Genomic DNA, 23354 nt, shown 5'->3' on the forward strand with positions numbered 1-23354 from the left:
GCATAGACAATGCAATGTCTTGAATAATAGCAATACATTAAAAATAAAAAAAAATATTTGTCAAGGAATATTGATTAGTTCAGAAAGAAGCAATAGTCTATTTCTCCTGAAGCATTTCTAGTCGTATGTTTACCGGGATATTAAATAAGTACCATTTCTACACCCCCTCAAAACTTAATTTCCCCTTTTTAGCCTTATTTTCACTAAATACTGTGACAAGCTAAACCACGACAAAGCACTACTCTCGTGGAACTCAAGCCCCATTTAACTCAACCCCCGTGCAACTGACCCCCCCCATGTAACTGAACCCCTGTATAACCGAAACCCTGTACAACTGAACCCCCGTGCTACTGAACCCTCGTGCTACTGAACCCTCGTGCAACTCGACCCAATTTAACTAAACCCCTGTGTAACTATACCCCCTTTAACTGAACCCTCGTGCAACTGAACCCTCCATGTAACTGAACCCCTGTATAACCGAAACACTGTACAACTGAACCCCCATGCTACTGAACTCTCGTGCTACTGAACCCTCGTGCAACTCAACACAATTTAACTAAACCCCCGTGTAACTGTACCCCCTTTAACTGACCCCTCGTGCAACTCACCCCTCCATGCAATCCCATCTCCCTCCAAACACTTTTCAGCCATTTCTTGTTAAATTTTTTTTACTTCTAAACTATTTTAAATTGACAATACTCTCCAAAACATCACTTGTGTATTATACAGTACACTCTCATCCCATCTCCTCTAATTCGCAAATCCCCCCTCGTGCAACTGAACCCTCCATGTAACTGAACCCCTGTATAACCGAAACCCTGTACAACTGAATCCCCATGTTACTGAACCCTTGTGCTACTGAACCCTCGTGCAACTCGACCCAATTTAACTAAACCCCTGTGTAACTATACCTCCTTTAACTGAACCCTCGTGCAACTGAACCCAATTTAACTAAACCCCCGTGTAACTGTATCCCCTTTAACTGAACCCTCGTGCAACTCAACCCTCCATGCAACCCATCCCCCTCAAAACACTTTTCAGCCATTTCTTTTTAAATTGGCAATACTTTTAAAACGTTACTTATGAATCATCCAGACCACATCGGAAAGCTAAAGCGAGGTCAAGTCACAATGTCATTCTATCGTTACTTTTCAGACATTTCTTCTTAAAACTTTATTTTAAACTAATTCATACGGGTTTTTCACAAGCAATTCGTACTATCCTCGCTCGTAATCGCTAATCACCTTAACCCTTTATTAAGTTATAGGAAATACCGGTTTAGAAAAAACTAGAATAGTGACATAATTTCACTTTATCAACTCTCAAATTCTATACCCACCAGAAACCTGTCTCCTTGTGCAATTGAAACTGTTAAAAATGGGTGTTACCTTAGAAACCCGTCTGGTAAGGCATGTACCGTTCGTAGTAATAGGTGACTGACCCTGGTAAGTCATATTACGCAATCACTGGTGATATTCCCTATGCCCTTACTACTCAGGGTTAATTCCCTTATAATTGAGTGTTTTTGGGGCTACGCATGCTATTAACTTGCACTTTCGTGCTCTTGATCCGAATTTTCAAGAGGAAGGGGAAGAAATATATGTTGCTCACGCTTTATCATGTAAAAAATAGCCGTTGTTGGGTGATCCATCAGATTTCATCCGCTTTTTCATGCAACATTCTTCGTAACGGTTCAACGGCTGCGTCAAAATATTCATACGGAGTTTTTAAAAAATGCATCGGTTATTTTCAACCGAAACCTTTGTTAAACCATACAATTGAAATAACTAAGAAACTAATCATATTTATCAGAAGTCATCTATTAAATTAGGACAAAGGACGTGAGGGCCATTCAAAGAAACATTTAATCCCCAAGCCCTGGGAGGGCAGTTCCAGGGCAATCACCATAAAATATAAGAATTACCTTATTAATCAGAAATAACAAGCCCAGGCTGATAGAGGGTAGCTGTTTGAATATTTTTTTTTCGGATTTTAGAACTTGAGTTAGCCTATCTCCATACTTATGCTATTTAATCACATCGTTCTAGTTTTGCCCTTCAACGGCTGCAATGAACCGTTTCTGCGTGAACATTTTCGTGATTTTACAGCATCCATTACCTATGACCCGTTTTACCTTAAAAAACACCAGTGTGAACCAGGTTTTGGGGGCATAGTAGTACACTATTCCTACGTACAAGGCTGAAAGCGAATAGTGACATTCGAATTTCTCTTTTACCTACCATTCACGCAGTTCACGGATCTGCGGAAAACCGCTGCGGATTGCGTTTTGTGGAGGAACTTTTCTTGCCGCTCATCCTTGCAACATGGTGTAATTTCAAAGATTGCGCCGTTTTAAGAATTGCACAAATTCAAGTACTTCTCTTTCACTGACATTCTAAGGCTTTTTGGAAGCAGTGTCTTATCAAAAATTTTGTTTCTTCTTTTTCTTTTGTGTGACGACGAAAAGCTAACATGGTGGTAGATATTACCGCAAAGAACAGATACACAATTTATATTTCAAGGTATTGAATGTTAATAAACATGTTTAAAACACATTTGAAAGCGTCACAAATCACAGCACTTAATTATAATGTAAAAAAATAAAAGCGAAATGTCCTTTTTAAAATATTTATTTTCACTCAACGAGACCAATAACTCCGCACGCCAGTCTTCCACCAGCATTGCCAGTTTTTCGACTTCCGTCATCTCCACCTCTACCCAAATCATCTTCCTTCTCATGAACAACAAAAGCCCTTCCAAGGACATTATAATGTCCAGTAAGACTTGCAATATCATCGATAGTATCAATGTGGGCAACTCCATTTTGATCAGCTATTATGTTACCCAGGTCACCAACGTGACGTGCATAGGATTCCTTAGCTCCATGATCAAGCTGAAAATAAGATAAATAAAAGAAATTTTTATTTCCCATTTTCAATAGTTACTGTTATGTGAGTAAAGCAGTGGAGACTGTCGCCTTTCAACCAATAGAAGAAAAGAAGCTTCTTCGAATATTGCAACAAGGTATTGAAGAAGAATCTAAATCTGGAATCGACATGTTTAGTAAGTTTTTCTATGAATTAATTGAGTCTTTCACATGATCATTTGTTTTAATAAGTTCATGACATCCGTCACCAGATTTTTAAGGATCACCGGCTCATGAGCCAGTGATCCGGAAATATTGATCATGAGCCGGAAATATTGCGGCTCATGAGCCGCAAAAATCTAAAATTTGAAGGATCACCACCCACATTTTGAGAAAGATATTTGAATCCTCTGAGCAAATTGATCAGAAGTTTTGTTAAAAATTAATTTTACGCTTATATCAATATTAATATAAAGCTACAGTTCATCAACACTTCAAAACAATGGTCCCTTATCTGTCATTAAGTAAAAAGTAAAGTTTTTTCCAGTTAAAATAAGGAGCAAGATTAAAACTTAAAACGAAGAGAAATTATTCCGGTTATGAGGGGGGCTGCACGTTTCTTGATCCTCGCTCTACGCTAAGGCTCTAAGTTCTTAAAAACAATTCTCATTCAAATTCAATGGCAAATTGCAGTTCAGGAGTTGTTCTTGAGGAATTGGGACAAAGTCAAAATTTGGCGTGAAGAGCGAGGGATGAGGAAGGAGAAGTCCCTCTCATTTACGGAATAATTCTATTTGTCTTAGGTTTTAATATTGCTCCTTACTTTTAATAGAAAAACACATTTTCTTTATTTAATTTCTGACTGTTTTCAAATGATACCACAAAATCCCCCTCCCCCCGCATACCCTTTTTCCTGAAAAACTCCCCGGTTGCTTTTCTCTCCACCGAATATTCTCACCGTGGACCCCCCCCCCCCCCGCAGAAAAATCAACAATTTACATGACAAATTGCATACCTTGCAAACTTTTACCCAGAATATGTGGGGGAGGGGTCATGTCATCACTAGAGGTATAGTTATAGAACTTTTCAACTATGCTGAACTAAGTGGCCATCTCAAAATTTTGATCGGATGTCTTTAGGGATAAAAAGGGCTCGGGATGGGGGCTAGTACCCCTCCAATCTTTTTGGTCCCATAAAAAAGGCAACAGAGCTTTTAATTTCTATTCAAATCCTCCCTCTTGGACCTTCTAGGACCATCGGTTTGATGTAATCACCCTTGGGAAAAAACAAAGAAAAAAATAACATCATTTGTGTTCTTTTTCTGGCAAAAAATATACAAAATTCCACATTTTTGTAGTTAGGAACTTGAAACCTATACAGTAGGGTTCTCTGATACACTGAATCTGATGTGTCAATGTTGATCAAGCTCGCTTTACTTTTTGGTATGCTTTTTCTTTTTTAAATCAGGCAAATTTTCTCAAGTTCGCAGCTTTTGATGGGAAACATAACAATGAATTTTATATATTTGAAGTCTGTATAAAAAGTAAATTCTTTTAATGTATTAATATTTTCTAAAAAAAAGTCCTGTATTTAGAGTTTTGGTCACTTTAGAGTTGATAACTAGGGGTGCAAAATGCACCCCAAGAATGACTCCTGGGGTGCAATTTGCCATTGAATTTGAATAAGAATTATTTCTAAAGAACTTGAAACTTTAACGTAGAGAGCGAGAAAGGGTCGTACGTAGGGTCGAGAAGGTTCAGTGTCCCTCTATACGGAATAATTTCTGTTTGTTTTTAATTTTAATGTTGCACCTTACTTTTAGTTGAGAAAAACTTTTAAACCTGATTTTGCAAAATTACAGTTCTTGCGTGGAAGTGTCAATATTTGTTTTACCATTTAATTACACAACGGATGTTAGCCATGTAAAGTTTTTTGATAAAGGTGATTTGCAAAGGCAAATGTAAAACTCGAGTCCTTCGTCAATTAAAGCTTTTGTAATATTCCGCATGAATTATTTCTAATTTCACAAAAATCCAAACTTTGTTATTTTGGGGGTGTTCTCATTGAATTTTGTTTTCCAAACACAATTACACCTTCAAAGGAGAGTGTGTCATATATTTTATATAATAATTATATATTTTAGGTTATTTTTATTGAGTTTTCATCTACGTTTCTTTTTTCTTTATTCACCATCCACCGCTACACAATACTACATAGCTACATATGCTCTTCTTTTTTAGTAAAAATCAAATTCGAGTTTTTAAAATATATATTGTCCAAGTTTACGCTTAACTTTGATTCTTCGATTTTAAGCCTGATTTTTAAAATTACAAGGACAGTGAAAATGCAATCTGATTGTTTGTTAATCCGAAACAAAAACTTTTAAAAACACATCCAAAATTTTCTAATTTGCTATTTGCGAAATTTGTTATTTTGAATTCTGATTTGGTTTGAACTATTTGAAAGTACAAACTGGATTTGTTTTGATTAAATAATAATGCAGCTAAATATTTCCAGGATTCAGTTTTGTTTTTTTAGTGCAGAACCTAAGGCAAAGAGTTGAATCTTAAATGCATCTAATTCAGATTTTTAGGTTTGATTGCGCACAGAAGTGGTTCTCAGCCTTTCCTTAATTGTGAACCTTTTTAGGTTTGGAAGGCGTTCTTGAAGGCGTTACCCTTTTTTTTTATCGTCGACTCCTCTTTTTTTATTTTTAAATTTTTTAAAACGAAATTTTTTTAATTTTTTAAAATTTTTTAAAATTTTTTAAAATTTATTTTTAAACGAAAGACGTAACATTTTTAGTATTTATGAATGTGATGATTGAACTTGCATTTGCTCAGCAAGTGTTATAATTCTTGACTAAGTTATTTTCCTGGTCATTTGTATGTCATTTTAAACATCCTACTTATTTCTGTCTTATTCTTGATTTGCACTTTGATCTGCAAATTGAGAGTGCTTGTTAGTCTGAATTCTGAGTGGTAAGTATATTAATATTTCAAATTATAAAAGTTTCAAGTGAGGCTTTCCTAATTCATTTTTGAGATTTCGTTGAGAACTATGGAGAACTATGGTTTGGTCCCTGTTTAAGAGTCTGATTTCTGACTATTAACTATGTTAATATCTAAATTGATAATAGTTTCAAGCCAACCCTTTCTAATTTATCTTGGGGATTGCATATTATGTTAATATTTTATGGATTAATATCTTGGGCATTAATATTATGTTAGTATCTTGGATATTAATATCTATGGGGATTTCATGATATGTTAATATCTCAAATTGTAAGAATCTCAAGTCGATCCTTTCTAATTTGTTTTAAGGGATTCATTAAGAACTGGAGATTTCAGGTTTGGCCCGGTTTAAGAGTCTGAATTTTAAGTATTAACAATATTAATATGTCAAATTGTAATAGTCTTAAGTCGGCCCTTTTTAATTCGTTTTAGGGATTTTATTGGGAACTGGTTTCGGTATAATACTCATAATTATGAGTATTAAATATGTTAATAACTCAAATTGTAATTGTCTTAATTAGTACCTTTCTAATTAGTTTTATGGATTTTATTGGGAACCGGTATTGATCTAAGACTCAGAATTATGAGTATTAACTATGCTAATAACTCAAATTGTAATAGTCTTAAGTCGGCCCTTTCTAATTCGTTTTAGGGATTTTATTGGGAACTGGTATCGGTCTAAGACTCAGAATTCTGAGTATTAACTATGTTAATAACTCAAATTGTAATTGTATTAAGTCGTCACTTTCTAATTCTTTTTATGGATTTTATTGGGAACTGGTATCGGTCTAAGACTCAGAATTCTGAGTATTAACTATGCTAATAACTCAAATTGTAATTGTCTTAAGTCGGCCCTTTCTAATTCGTTTTAGGGATTTTATTGGGAACTGGTATTGGTCTAAGACTCTGAATTCTGAGTATTAACTATGCTAATAACTCAAATTGTAATAGTCTTAAGTCGGCCCTTTCTAATTCGTTTTAGGGATTTTATTGGGAACCGGTATCGATCTAAGACTCTGAATTCTGAGTATTAACTATGCTAATAACTCAAATTGTAATAGTTTTAAGTCGACCCTTTCTAATTCATTTTAGGGATGCCATTGAGAATATGGTGTTTCACATTGTGAGAATTATGGAGTTTTCAGGTTCGGTAGTGGCTTAAGAGTCCAGGCTTTCAAATTTTAAGAGAGGAAAGGGACTCTAAAGTAAAAACTGATTGTTATATTCTGGTCATCTTTACGATAAAGGGTAGGCATTTCTTGCTAGTGGGTGTACCCGTTATTTGCTTCTGGTACTTTGGAAGGTACGGAAAGTTCGGTTTCAGGTCTGCTAAGGAAGGAGGCATGAAATTATGAGTAGTTGGTTAGAGCACGGTCATCTTTCTGGTTAAGGGGTTGTAAACTTCTGCAAATTAGTTTACCATTTATCTGATCAAAAAATTAGGAAAACAGAATTGAAATACAAGTGATGGAGTTTTGATTAAGAACTGGTTATTAGATTAAGGTCGTCTTCAGAGATAAAATGTTATTTACTTTTACTGACTGATGTACATTCGTTTTACTTTTCGTATTTTATTTCTTTTATAATTAATTTTATTGAAGAATTATATTAATTGTCGTTTATCAAAGGGTAATATTAAACTTATTGAATGTTATATATTTGGAACGGTCATAAAAAGCAAGTTCTTTTGATGTATTTTCTGTTATAAAAAATCTGTTTTTTAGAGTTTTGGTTACTATTCGGCCAAGTCGATACTTATTTACAGTTCGTTACCTTGAACTGTTTGAAAAGAGAAACTCTCAGCTTCGGCCTTTACGGTCAACGGTAATGGATGCAATATAAGACTTTGCAAATTTACCAGGAATATTTATAGTAGAATCCCCGTTTCATATATTTTATCATTCTGCAGCATGTAGCTTCATCAATTATGCGAGTTATAACTCTATATAATACAAAATACACTACTACAAAAACTCAACATAAGTTTTAAGGACAGTGAAAATGAATTTTGATTGTTTAAATTGGTTAATCCAGTCACTCTCATCCCCTCAAAGACCATTTCACTCTACTGTAGGTTGAAATCTGAGACAGCTAGTACAGTTTCTAGTTGTTTTTTTTAATTGTTTTTTTTTTTGTTTTTTTTTTCTATATAAATTCCTTAAAAATTGTAAAACTTACAATTTTTAAATGATTTTCAACAAATTAATTAGGAAAAATTGCGAAGAATTCAAAAAAATTGGGAATTCAATTTTTAATGAAAAAAGCCCTCCAGTTAAGCTATAAACTATTTTAATTTGAACCAAATAATAATAAATTTTTGGGGTAAAATATCAGCAAAAAAGACGCTAAACAGCTTAAAAATGTTAGCTTTTCTTTGAAGGTGTAGTTGTCATTAAGAATCCACAGATTATTAATGTTTGAATTTTTACCGACGAAAACCATTGTCCAATTTAGCCAATTAATTTTTTTTCCTGGCCCAACGTGACAACATTGACGAAAATATGGTACTACCCTAAAAACTTCATAATTTTTAAACAGCCATAAACAAAATCTTTGAAAATCGTAGTTTTCAGGTATGATCAGAGTAGAGATGGGGGTGCTACTCGTGTCACGCACCCCTGCTGCCACCTACAGCTTTTTTTGCACCCCAAATAAGGGCATAGCCTCCCTAGGGAGAACACGTGGTTAATGGGGTCAATGACCTCTTTTTCCAAGGTCGATTTATTTGATGTTTCTATGTGTAATAACTCCGGAAGGAAGGTTGCACATGCGCATTGAATTCTAACGGGAACAATGTTATTGATCTAGGACTCGAGGGGGAAGTGAATTTCCGAGAAAGTAATTGCGTAATCGTTTGCGAATGTCATGGTGTCCAGAAATAGTATTTGTTGTTGTTGCTATAGGCAACGTAATGAGTTTCCCGGAAACAGTTAGATCATGTGTTTCCTTCTCAGCCAATCAGCGAGTCGGTTACATCCCCCTTCTCAGCCGATCAGAGGGCTTCTTACATATGAGCGGCGGTGGGAATATAAGGAACGGTTTTTTTTGCTATAGTTTTATTAGTCTGTGAATAGAATTCAAAGGAGTGAGAACAGTTTTGACTTTACTCATTTGGATATATATTTGTGTTGATGGCAATGAGTGGAATGTTTACACTATTAGAAGTTGATAGTGGAGTTGATGATAATAGTACAAGAGCACCAAACATTGCGGTGGAAATCACGAAAGGATTGCGGCTTTGTCTGGAATGGGATGCAGTATATGCAAGATATGTAATATCCTTGAGCAAATTTAAAATGAAGGATCAATTATGTTTCGCCGCTAAAGTTGATATAGCACATGTGAATACACTTCAATGTGCTTTAAGTGCATTAGTGAAACATATCGAAGACAATATACTCTATCGCTAATTGTACATGCTTTTCTGGTTAGAGCTGACGAATCAGGGTCAGTCTAGAGTCAGCAGTCAGAGTGAAAGGATTGAAAAATGAATAAATTTGAGAAAGAGAGAATTAGATCAAATCTAGTGTTTATGGAAAAACATTTGAGTTTGGATGATGATTTTCTCAAGTTATCTCTTCAACTCAGGATATTCTCTTGTCAGGGAACACTTGACAATATAATGAGGAGTGATTCTCACCAATTGGACTATTGCATAAAACTTACAAAATGTGATTCAAATGCTTATAGCCAATTCATTGATCTATTAATTGGAACAGGGCAGAATCATATTGTGGATATACTTTTGAAAACATTGCAAATGGATTCAATGTAGATGGCTCCCTCATCATTCGAAAGAGGTAACGTCACAGAGCTACTCCTCTCTCCCCCAATTCCCTCTCGTTGAATTTATCGAACGAAGAGGATCAGTTTCGTTTTAGCTGTGAGTGAGTTGACATTGGAAACCGAAAAATGTTCTATATATGTCCATTGTGCATGTACACTCTTGGCAGTTGGAATCAATGTGAGAATTGTACAATTATTGATGACTATAGTGAAAAGTGTAAATTATGTAATCCTTGTAAATTACATAGAGGCTATGCACTACAAATTAAAGGATGTAATTCATGTCTTGAGGAGGTGTGTGACTCTCATCCTAGAGGGCACCTGTGCTCCAATTGTCACTATGATAATTGTGATCAGTGGCAGAATACTTACCCCGCTATGATTGGAATGAATCCCAAACGTGTTTTCAGTTTATTTCTACGAGATTGGTATCGTCGTGGATTTAAATTATTCTGGGAAGAGGAATCTGGCCTACGATTCAACTGTTGGGGTAACAAGACAATTTGGTTTCTACGTTATCATTGTGATGACAACACCTACTATGACTATAAACCAAGTGATATTTATTTGGCAGTGACGGAATTTGATTCACCACTTGAAAACACTGTATGTGATATTGCTTCAAATAGACAGATTGAAACTCTTGAATTTTATAATATGAATGCAAATAGTATCATTGACTATACAAAGAGATATGACAAGAGTGAAGTTACATTGTACTGTAGAAAATGTGACCCTGACTTTGCAGTCAATCAAGATCAATATACAGTGAATCCAAATGATTTACCAGCATTAGTGGTTCACGATAGTTGCATATACATCGAAGATGAAGAAATCTAAAGTGAAGATTTAAAGACATTGTTGTATATATATGCATTTTATTAATAAACAAATTCACAAAAATTTTTAAAGCACTTTACTCTTAGGGCACTGAAATCAATACTATATAGGTCTGAGAGGATATTTTCTACTAGAAAGTCATTCAGACGTGGATTTTCAACGTAAATGTGGAGAAACTGCTTGTAAGTATAGCCACGTCATCGGAATACAAAATAGAGTAGTGCATGGAAGCCACAGCTTTTAGTTGTTAGATCTTGCACCCTCTTTCGATTTTTAATAATAGTTTTCCCACTGCTCTCAATATAGTTTCTGATGTGGGGTGTGTAGAATGTATAGGGTAGCCCAAGAGGATCAAAAAATTCAATCGTCTTCATTGTTTGAAAGATGCACAGCCAATGACCTGTCAGCACAGTCGACTGACTGCTATTAACAATAATCAAGGTTTTGTTGACACTTTGAATTTTTCCAAGAAAGTCCGAGGGCAGACAATAGGTTTTGTACTGGGACATGTATGGGTCCATATTAAATACATTGATTATTTGACTGGTGTTAATGGCGCCAAGTCTAGTAGAACACTGCCTTCGGGAGTGATTTCACAATAGGTTTCATATTGGTTTAGTGAGATTAGTGCAATACTCTCTGCCAATAGGTCGGCAAATGTACACTCTAAACGCACACTCCCCGTACCTACTATACTCATATCCTGTGTACCCGACTAATCTAGTACAATGATACCACGTGTTTTAGCAAACATATCTTCGGTTATACCATTTTCAAATAGTTGCGAATCATGATCTAGGGTTTGCATGGTCAACTCGTACAATGTTCTATAGGGTTTATCAAAAGATAGATTGTAGAGTGGGATGCCGTTTACTTTGCAAACAAGAGATGAAAGTCCAAACATCTCGAATGTATGTGGGCATTCAGTCCATGATCCAATTGCACTGGCACTTTTTACAAATGCCAAAGCCAATTTCGAGGGGATTTCGCCATTGATAAAGGATGAATCGGTGAAGGTGCGTGAGCCCATTGCAATATGACGCTGATTGGTGATTGTATGTGGAACAAGTAGCTTAATATTGTTACCATTGGCTCTCAGTTTTTCCACGGCCAAAGCAACAGAACTCATAACCTGCTGTTTGCGTACATGTAGTATTGCCGAGGTGAGGGAGAGACTTACATCGGGATTGGCAGCAAGTTCTTTTCTCAATATGAAATTGGAGGGTGCAAGCGTCAGTTTTATATCCACTTTAACATTGGGTGGCAGCCATTGGGTTATATTAAATATTTCATGATATATTTTTCCAACTAGATGTAAATCACTAGTTGTAGCATTTTTAATCGCATCTGTACTATCAGTATTAGTAATGTATTCATATCCATTGGAGGCGCCTCTCAATTCCTTGTATGACTTGGGTGTCATCAGCATGAATTGTATATAGCTTGTATAATTTGAGAGATTTTTGCTAGTGCTCACCAGCGTGCCATTGATGTAGACACTAATTTGACGAAATAAATTATGTAATATACATTTTTCATAGGATATCCCATCGCCCCGAATCAGCATTGAATTATTAGTTTTCCGGACTTTAATTTGCAAATCTATTAAAGTTGAAGACAAGTCCATAAAGTAGTCTTCATTGGAATAAATTTGAAAGTGGATATTATCGGAGAGGGGTTGTTGTTGATAAAATTGATCATAGTATCCATGCTTGACACTCACATCAACATTTTTGGCATTGAATAGATTCAATGAGACGGTGATTGAAGGTTAAGAATCCTTATGCGGTAGGTAGGACATTTTAGGAGAAGAAATCTAGTTTCGATCTGACAATTTTCTTCCAGGGGCTTCTGTTTACAGCACGTGTCGGCTTTTTCCTTCTTTTCTTTGACAAAAGGGGTGTCTTACGTTTCCGTCCTGAGTGGAGACTGATGAGGGATGCATTGTTTCTTGACCTTTTTAAACCTTTACCATTTTGTTTTAATCTCTCGCCAAGGGTTCGCGCACTGGACCTAAGATTCTCCGAAGCACTTTTTTTAAAATCCTTGCCAGAGCCCCAATCGTATAGTGTAGAGGATGCAAAATCTGTCGCAGCCGGTACAAGATATTTTCTAGCCAGGGGTAGCGAAGAGCGAAACAGCTTAGCAAACCAACTGCCAAGACCGTAGCCAGACATTGACGAGTGACCTTTATAGTAGTCCATTCCATTGCCCTGTTGTCTGGGACCAAGAGTATTAACATAGCAGTCAATATCAGGACAAGTGAATACCACTTTTTTATGATACATCTTTCTTTTGAATGATGGGTCGAAAATGGCATGTAATCACAGCCAACCCTTTTGAAATTGCTATTAGATCACCCAATTTGGTTCTTAGTGTTAACTGACAGAGTTACAAATAGGAAGTGTTTAAGGGGATATACTGAAGATGCTTTATCTTGTAGTGATGAATATTTTCTTGATTGGTTTTTCTTTCAAGAACTCGTATGAGGGGAACGTTTGAATTACCAACCCGAGATGTTTCCAAAAATGAAGCATAGAGAAATATACAAGTGTCCGTGGTGAAGGCAGGTGGGTAGTCAGCGAAAATAAAATAAGTATTTCCGGGACTTTTACCATTGATTATATTGAGATTAAAGCAAAGAACATCCTATAAATTATCGTTGAGAACAACTTTTTCATTAGTAACGGGAGAACTAATGTAGAACTCGCCTTCCTTCTTTTAAAAATTGAAATGAAGAGATCCTTTTTTACATGCGGAATTTCTTTTATTGATACAACATAAATCATTCACACAGGTGAGTTCCTCGTAGGGTAATTCAATATAGGGATACTCCATCCAATTGATTTTTTTAATTTGTTTTTGATCACCTGGTGTGGTGGCCAATCATAGGGTCTAATTTCTATTTCATATTTACGATCCCTTCTCAGGATGTCATAGGTATTTTTGAGAATACAATCGACAAGAGCCACTTCATACTTTCCGTTGAATTTCATGGTGGGGGAGAGTTTCGTCCAAAAATCACTTGTTCTGTTCAAGTCGTTGTAGAGAGGATCAGAAATATTGGACATGAAAGTCACATAGAAATCATTCGGCATTGTTAATATCTTCAGCACTGACCCAAGAATCAAAATCTGAGTTGTATCCTAGCCAGCGAACAAGCAACTGTTTCTTACCATGGCGTGTACGACTCTTTAACATCCTTTCAATTAGATAACTTTCACTAGTGTTTCTAAATTTTTTCAGTTCATATTAATAAAAACCGCAAAGAATCTCATAATATTTGTTGTATCTCAGTAGATAATTTATGTTTATTGTTTCCATGATTTTTGAAACTTTAAAAAGTTAGGTGCTCCATAAATAATTCCCCTTTTCAAAAATATCGGTGGTTCTATTAATTAGAACAGTATCACCAACATTGAATTTCTTCTTCTTTTTCTCTTTTTCACCCTTGGAGTATTGCTTTAGAAAAGCATCAAATGTATTTTCATTGTAGTGAACATCCCGAGGGCTTGAGTTGGACAGAGATTGATGAGGTCGATGGTTGTATATCTGCATGATTTTATCTAAATCATGAATAAAAGCCGGTGTTTTTTTCAAAGTGCAATATCTTGAAATTAATAGAAGAATCGTTCTTATTAATAGTTCAGCCAATGCAGCCTTTATCGGACTGTGACTATGATAAAGTGTTGTATTATATTTCAAAAGAACCCTTTGCACATGAGGATTAACAAATTCACTACCACGATCCGATTGAATTTTTCTACACGAATGCTGTTCAAGAATCCTTTCAATGGCCAGAGCAACTTCAACACCTCTCTTTGATCGTAGTGGAATGGAATAGGCATAGCGACGAAAGATACCGATTGCCACTAGAATATATTTGCAGGGCGCATTGTGACGTTGTTGAACTGCGTCTAAAGTTAAAAGATCCGTTTGCATTATATGCAGAGGGAAAAAGGCTTTAGTTTGTCGATATTGTTTACTGCGAAGCCTGTGATTCCGATGCAGTGTGTAACTCGGTTCATTTTCTAGATACTCTTTTGCTTTTTTCAATGTGGTGCCGGAGACAGCTTTGGAAAGCGTTTTGGGAGAACTTAAACTTCCCGCTTCGCCAATATTTTCATAGACACTTTTCAAAACTTCATCCATTTCGAACGTAGACACGTAGTGTAATGTCCACTCCCCTTTTGCACACTGGTGGGTGAATCAATTCGTCTTCGCTTTTGACTAGCAGCCATAGGATTTGTAAAATCAGTGACTGATGATAGTATCTTCAAATGCTTAATCATCTCTTGTTTTAAATGGTCCTGTTGTTGGATGGCTATAGTCTCATAGTTTCAAGAGTATTTGCCTATTGCCAATACTACTTTTGTTGCAGTTAGAGACATGGAAAAATTAGTATATTTTATTGCTAAATAATATAATTTACTTAAGATTCGTTACCATATCGCAAATTAAATCAACTAGATTATAACTTTTTACCTGAATTATAATTCGTTTCCCTGTGCTCTCGACTTGAACTTGATCGCCAGTTTCCAACACGAGATAAGATAATACTCTTTTACTCTGTTCACGATAGGACAATGTCAATAGGTTTCCAATTTTCAATACAATTAATTTCAATTCCTCCACAATTGATTGTACAAAATCGTGAGGAGATGTTTCCTGTTTAGAGGGATCAGTGACGGTGGCAAGTCTCTCACGGTAAGGTTTGTGTTTGTCCACACGTCGCAATGCATTTTGAAGTAAAAGCAGTTTTTTGTCATCGGCAATATTCTCATCATTAATGGATTTGCCTAGATTGTCTGCAAAATGTTCTATGGGCGAGAGGACAAGTTCAAATGGTGTCAATTTATAGGGTTTTGCCATCTAGAGAAAACTGTTTACAAGTCCTGCAATTATCGGTAGTAAAAGTGTGAAAAAGCTACCGCCTGCTTGAAGGAGTCGTTGTGTTTTTAATTTTTTTAACTTGTTTTTAAAATCCAAAGCGCGTACAGTGGGACGATGTTGGTTTGTATGTTGTCTAACACCTTCTTGCAGTTGAACATTGCCCGCAGTTAAATTTAAAAAAATTTCAGATATTAGATTAATGAAATCATTGTCAACCCCATGTTTGAGTATAGCCTTCCTAAGCAATGGTTTTGAAGTGCTTATAACGGAAAACAGATGCCGTTGTTCGTGTAGTTTCTTCAGTGTCATAATGGCGACTAATAGTCTTTTCTACTGTTCACCGGAAGATATACTGTAATTTCATTGTTGAAAATGTCGGTGACTACACGTAGATCCTCGGGCATGCTCTGATTAAGATACAGAAAAATGTAACCGTAGGGCTTGCTAGTCGCCTGAGTGTACGCTGACAACATAAATTTTGGAGCGCCGGGGTATATCTGCTTATTGAGAGTTATGAGCGAGATAGAATCACGAACGACTCGATAGATAATATAAACGGTGCAATTCAATGCAAGGGTTCGCATACATTTGCTCTGATGAAACAGATTGTGTAGAACCAGAGTAACGGTAATGTGTTCATGATGGGAGCGAACGGTGAACAATTGTAGCATTTCCTGCGAGAATTGTTCAATTTATTCAGCCAAATCGTAAATAATCAACCACGAGTTCGGTTCAATACTATTTAAAACATCAAGTCCCCGTATGATTTGTATTGGTATGGTTGTGGCAATAGCTTTTATTTTATCATAGGATTCCTTCCAAATACTATAGCAATAGTCGATTTTCTTCGGCTTTTCCAAAAACATTTTATCACAATTTTGAATTATTCTAGCTAAAAGCGTTGTTTTCCCCGACATTGAGGGACCACACAGAAACGATCTGAAGGGTGTTTTAAATTGATACATGTTCCTCAACAGTTCATCTGGACAACTAACTGTAAATCATATGTGCTCAATGAATAAGTAGTAATTTTCCCTATGGATCTATCTATTCAAGAACAACAAAAACAATATTTCATGGCAGCATTTATTTTGGCACTGCATGAAAACAAATATTTGCAGTCAACATGAACAATGATAAAAATAATAACACTTGTTCAACGTGACAAAATTTCATGGTCAACATGAAAACTCTATTTGTTCAACATGAACTGCAATGATAACACTATATAATAAAGCACTTTTTGTCTTTATAAACACTTTTCTGTACGACAACAACACTTTTCTGTACAACATCTTTGTACAAAACTTTTCTCTACAACACTTTTTTTCAACTTAAACACTTTTCTATACCTAACACTTTTTGTAAAACAGAAAATACACAAACGGGAACTAGCAGCACAGTTGAACATTATGAATTTAAAGGTGGGTTCCCCCCCCACCCCGGGGACCGCGGGGCCGACAGCCGGCCGGCCGCGGGCGGGGACCCCCCCCCCCCCGGGGCGGCCGCGGGAAGGGACCCCCCCCCTCCCCCCGGGAACCACGAGGCGAAAAACAATAGTTGCCATCACTGCTACTGTAGGTTAGTGGTGGTGGTTAGATGAGGTTGAGTTAAGGTGGTTAGATTGGGTCAGGTTAGTTAATTTCTGTAAAGGTTGAGTGGTGGTTAGTCAGATTAGGTTAATTTATCCAGACCAAGTTGATTGCGATAGTCTATGCATTCAACTCGATCCAAAATACGGTAGTGACCGTGGCGTAGGACAGTCACACCATTCTCGAGCACATAGACCTTGTCAGATATACATGACATTGCATTCTTTTCCACTCTCACAGTATAATTTCTATACTGTAGAGAGCGAATTGCAAGCACTTGTGCTCTTGACACTAGGCTACTTTCTACACAGTCTCTGTAAATACTCATGTTAAAATTGCTCTTTAAAATGTGTGTAGGCACCCCTTGACACGCCTTCTGTTCATCCCCACTATGAGTTTCAACGCAATAGACTATGGGACCTGGGAACACCCCCCGGGATATAAAATCGCTCACTGTCTCTGATTTAAATTTTAGTAGTTGGTTGGGGGCTTGACGTTTCATCAGCTCTGGGTAGAGGGATGGATTCCAGTTGGTGAACTCCATCCGCGAGCTGATGTATTCCCCCTTTTCTAAATCACCCAATAAATCTTCAGTCCCATTTACCTTTAACAGCAGAGAATCTGTATCACCATAGTAAACTTGAACCTCCCCTCCCGTGGCCATTGCACCTTGCACACATTGTAAAAAAACGACAACATGAGCTTTTTTGAAATTTCTAGTACTGAACTACCTCCTGCGATATTCTTGTTCAGTACTATATTTCGCTTTCGCCTGTGTAGAAGAACCATTCCGACCTCTATGCTCGTGAACAATGTAAAATTCGGGTCGGTCATCATTCGTGCAGACTCTAGAGGGTCAGTCACGACGTCGCAGCGAGATCTATTACGAACGCTTTCACACATTTTGCCAAACGCTGAATTTAGAATGAGCTTATACATTTCCTTCTCCACCTTTGAATTTGCCTTAGAGCGTTTATCGACAAAGGTGTCGATAAACGTTTTCAAGTAGGGTCGCTGATTTAACTGTAGGACCGTGTGTATTTTGGTGATCTTGAAACCGTTGCTCACCATCCAGTGCCAAAGCACAGGGTGAACAACGATATTCTCCTTAGGGTCCAAATCAGCAATCAGTTTCTGTTTAGAGGGAGTCCAGTGCATCCCAATATCCTCAACCAATGAAGGATTGTAGGGGCTCAAAGAGTCCCTGCTCATGGGCCGATTGATACAGGGAAAGACAAAATCTTTGACTGAGTCGTGAAGCGCCAGAGGAATGTGCCCGTCAACTTCAAAGAACCATCCGTGTGGCCCATTGTCCTCAACGGTGGTAATGTCGGGGAACTCACAAGGATTCTCAAGCCATTGATAGTTCCCACACGGCAAAGAGTAGTGAGACATTGCCGAGGGGTACAATGAGTTCATGTCCAAGAACACTGCATTTGACTTTGCACCGGTGCTTTGTCCACTCGGATCGGTTTATAAGACGCGGTCCCCATGAAAAACATACCCCCCCTCATTGAACGCTCTACAAACAGGTGCTGATCTACATCGCTGATTCGGCCTATGTCCTCCCTGCTAATTTTTAAAATTAAATACATCACTAAATGGGGTGTGGAAAAATAGTAGCCTATATCTAACCCGAACTCTGAATAGATCTGGTCTGTGTTCTTACAGACTATATCCAACAGAGTTAGAACGTCACTGGCCAAGTACAGTCTACAATAATCCAACCCATTTTTACAATCCCCCTTGGACCACACCTTCTTGGTAAACTCATACTCCTCGGCTGTGCATTCACTGTTGGTCAGTGAATTGTAAAAAGCTTCAATTGGAGGTAGTTTCTCCTCACTTAAGCGTGCGCCAGAACAGTAATAGTCGTATGTGTATATACCTTTGCATGTCAACAGGTCATACATTTCACTGTCTGGAAAGTGCTGTTTAAGCAAGGGAAATCTATCAAAATTGTCGCTTTTTTGCACTTGAATCAATTGACTCAATGCCTTGGGGAAAAAACTAAAGGAGTCTAAAAACCTGATTTTATTCCAGCACGTATGCTCATTATCCACTACCTGCCAATTCAGTTCGAGAAGCAATAACTTCTCGGCTGATTTGGGAATTATTTTGTAGATAAATGAACTATTTACCCATGGACAATCTACTCCCCTTCCCTCCCTGTGCATACGTGCCAGTGCCGGTAAAATAAATTTTAAATTATAATTGGAGTTATGAATAAAAACAGGGATAAAAAACTGCTGGCTAACATTTAAATTACACGATTGATGCGCAACCCCTCTAAACTTACTACCCCCCGAGGATATTTCCTGCCACAAATGGTCAGGATCTCTGACTTTCCCCCTCCCGCCTCGTTTCCCAGTCGCCCCCTTATCCCCCTCTGCAACCTCGCCCTTACCTACCCAACCTATTTGTTGATTTTTAATCGCACGACGATCCTCTGCAGACAACACCATTGGATAATGAGTATTTCTCAAGCGAGAAATAGCACCATTAGCCGTGCCAATCAGTTTAGTCAACGCCTTGACCATGTACTCCCGCTCATCCAATGTTTCAACTATTTCTAACAACCGCACGGTGTTAGAACTGTCTCTTTACGCGTGGGCGTAGGACACTGCAATAGCCTGATATTCTTTGACTCGGCTTGGATATTGGGGGTCATTCACCTCCACCAGCTTAGCCTCACAGTCCAAAGATATTTTGTTGCACTTGAGAAGGGTATTCTGGAAATTTTGAAACGTAGAATGGCCCTATCCACTAAAACCGTTTCCACTGTCTGATATCCATGCTGTTTACAATGCCTCATATGATCCCGCAGTTTTATATCACTACGGAATTGTGACACGCATGTTGGACAGTAGAAACAGGTCCCCCCAGGCTTATTACCCCCCAGACCACTACTCATGTCAGTGATAGGGTTAAAATGCCCGATTGCATTCGGTTGACTATGCGGTGTGTAAAGTAACCAAACCCAGTGTTTGACCAAATCAACTGACGGGCTCCGGACAGGGAAGACCCCCCCCTTCTTTTTAGAACGAGTTCCATCTTTAAATTCTGTTTCGTATTGTACCACAGTAACGCCAATCTTTAAATGTGCATTAGCCCTTTCAAACATGTCAATGGCTCTTAGCGTTACTGGGTATTTCCCCTCTAAACAAGAAAAATCTACAATGGGAAAACTGGACCCGTCCTTCCCATGTACAGCCCAAATGTCTAAATTCGTCTTGCTAGCGTCCCGAGCTAGAGGCTCGTATGCTGAGATTAGGAAAGCATACCTGAAACACTTTTGATCTGTTTCAAAACAGATCTTCTGGACACCTTTACAACCCTCTAGATCAGGATTATGTTTTAAAACTGTATCCCTTTCAGCCCCACCAGTCCCCCCTCTTAAAATAAAATCTTTCTTAATTTTACAAATATTAACGCTTAAATTTTCAATAAATAAAACTACTGACCCACTTCCATTTTCATTATAGTTCTCAAGATGCGTTATAATTTGTCCTACCCACTCACAAAAAAACTCCCTCAAAATTTTCTAAATTTGAATAAACCAAACGCATCTCGGAATGTATAAAATGATAGTAAACCTCACGTTTTCCCTCATTCAAATAAAACATTTTTAAAACGATGGAAACCTTAATTGACTCCCTCCCCCTCAATTGAATTTGATTCTCCAGAAGTGCACGAATTTTATCTACATAGGCGCGCAAAGTTTCTACAGGGTCAAAAAAAAAATTACCACACAAAAGCGAATTAAAAGGGTCACCGAACATTGCAGTGAAAACAACTATATTATTTAAAATTCTGTTGGACAGCTGAAAGTCTGGAAGAGTTGTATCCACCTCCCCCTCTTGTATATTATCCCCTCCCCCAAGCTGTTCAACAATAACTGGAGAATGCTCAACTTCAGTTGTTTGAAGTGGAGTCGATAGGGGATTGGAAGTTGGAGGGTTAACGGTAAAATAATTTAAAATTTTTAAAGTATTCGGGCTCAAGTCTACCAGCTCAACTGTGCTACTATCTACTTTTAAAAAATCAGCAAAAAACTCATCAATATTAAAAGGTACTTCAATGCCATCGTCTCATAATGAATTGTCTTGAAACTCCACTGGCGGTGTTAGAATTGGTTCTTCCTCTTCTTCACTGGACGGCGAATATGGGACCAATGCAATCTATAAATGAAAAAAAATAGCTTATTTTCAGAGTGTTCAAATCAGCCCTACTGTTTTTAAAATTTGGATTATTATTGCTTAATAACATTTGGTTAATTCAACTTAAATAAAATCAAAATTAATATAAGATAAATAAAACATAAAATGTTGCTTTAAATGGACGGATGAAATTTGTTTTTTTTCAAAAAAAAAATAGCTTATTTTCAAAGTGTTAAATTTGTTTTTTTTTTCTTTTTTCGCGGCACTTTCCCACAGTGCACCCCTGTGACGCTTCCCTGACTCGTGGCGCACCCCTGTGACGCTTCCCTGACCCGTGGCACTTTTCGGAGCCACAGCGCAACCCTGTGGCACTTCTCGGTCCCCACCTCTCTACCCGCCAGGCTTCACGCGCCCGAGGCGCGTCCCTGCCCCGTAGCAAGACCCCCACCGCTTCCTGCACTCGTGGCGCACCCCTGTGATACGCACCAGATCCGTGGTTCTGGTCTGAGCCACATAGTACCCCTCTGGTGCTTTTTTGACCCGCAGTGCTTCCCACAATGCGTCCCCGACCCACTGGCTCTACGGGTCCCGGGCATTTACTTAATGTCTAAAAAAAAGTTGAAATATTTCTAACTCCGTTCTACAGGTTCCGTGAACACATGAGTTGTAAATTATGGAGGTTAGATGAACGAGTTTGAACTTCAAAATGTTGAAAATTGTTAAGTCACTTTCCTCATACACTTCTTATGCATTAAACCGCTATGTTTTGACATAAAGCACCCTGTACGAGGTTATAAATAATTTTGCCATCTCCTGTCCCTGTTTTACATTAGCGGTTTTTAGTCAATCATGGTTTCAATGGCCTTTGCGTAATTCTGTGTTTTCTGAAATAGCGGAGAACAAATTGTCTGTAAAATTAATATTTTAGGACATTGGAGTTCTTTTATTCTATGTAAGAGCGAAACATGGCACAATAGACATATTCAGTGTAAATTAGAACGACAATGTGTGACAGATGGGATAATCTCTCTTTCAAAATTATGTGAAAAAGAGCATTCACGGAGTTTCAAAGGTACCTAAAAATATATGTGATAGCAATAGAGAAAATAGCAAAGATTAGAAAAAATAGCATTTTGAGTTTCAAAGGCAGTGATTATTAATAGAAATTACCTAAAAATATTCTCTTATGAAACATCGAAGCGATAGCAAAGATTAGAAAAAGAGTGGTTTCTCTGCATAAGAAAATACATTTAGATATGGAATAGGGGTTAATATCTCACAGAGATATGTTTATATTGGGGATTGAAAAAGACTGAAAAATGAAGAAATAGAAAGGTAGGAAAAAATGCTCACATTTGCATAATCCCTATGAGCTTGGGTGCCGGATGGTCCAGGTAACGTGTGTTGGAGAGTGGCTGGGGTGGCGTCGCTATTTTCTTGCGCGACTTGACCAGGTCCAGGTAACGTGTGTTGGAGGGTGGATGGGGCGACGTCGCTATGTTCTTGTGTGACTGGGCTGGCTATTTCACGATCTTGCATAGCTTCGGCAGGGTTCACCATATTATAAGAAGCCGTTCACTCTCTCTTTAACTTAAACCCAGGCTGCATTGGGGCTGGCACTGATGGGGCTGTCTTGTCATCTCTGGCTTTCTTAGCGGGCGGCGCCATACATTCTTCATAATTGGCCTTAAAAAGAAGAGAAGAAAAAATTAGTTTCAAAATAATATGCCCCTTTTCACAGAAGGAAAGTTATTAAACATAATTTTGTTTAGAAAAGTATTTATCGCAAAGAAAGCACAACGTAAAAAAATTTCGTGAAATATACTAATTGCATCCTTTTTTGAATCTGAGAATTACAGCTCACTGAACCATTCAAAAGCCGGCCTATATAAGTCAGCCTAGTTTCTTATTTTTAGGCATCTCTGTTCTTTTCTGGTTTTAATCTGTATTGAGCATGCCTTGTTTGACGCATTTAAAGTATTAACGGTATTTTTTATCTTTCCATATCCTTTTACGATAGCTGGTATTTATCACACACCCAGAAAAAACAGCCCACGGAAAATAACCCCCATGGAAAATATCCCTGAGAAAAGACATGGAAAAATACCCCCTCCTTCCACCGAAAGATATGGTAAAAATGCTATTCACTTTACGCATAATAAAGCAATGTATCTTTTTCTTAAACTCACCCCCCTTACTTTTC

General features: G+C 37.5%; 1 protein-coding gene across 2 annotated transcripts in view; it reads right to left on the reverse strand.

Moving 5' to 3' along the window:
• Nucleotides 1-2496: 2496 nt before the first annotated feature.
• Nucleotides 2497-23354, reverse strand: part of LOC148939819 (superoxide dismutase [Cu-Zn]-like) — a 45977-nt gene continuing 25119 nt past the window's right edge. For both annotated transcript variants that reach the window (XM_089106222.1, XM_089106221.1), the window contains exon 4: nt 2497-2893. In XM_089106222.1, coding sequence (XP_088962348.1) covers nt 2636-2893 — 258 coding nt within the window. In that variant the 3' untranslated portion in view covers nt 2497-2635. The remainder of the gene's footprint in view (nt 2894-23354) is intronic.

The sequence above is a fragment of the Artemia sp. Qi Xiang Cuo genome, chromosome 20 (assembly GCF_049724085.1).
Source record: "Artemia sp. Qi Xiang Cuo chromosome 20, ASM4972408v1, whole genome shotgun sequence".
Classification (NCBI taxonomy): domain Eukaryota; kingdom Metazoa; phylum Arthropoda; class Branchiopoda; order Anostraca; family Artemiidae; genus Artemia; species Artemia sp. Qi Xiang Cuo.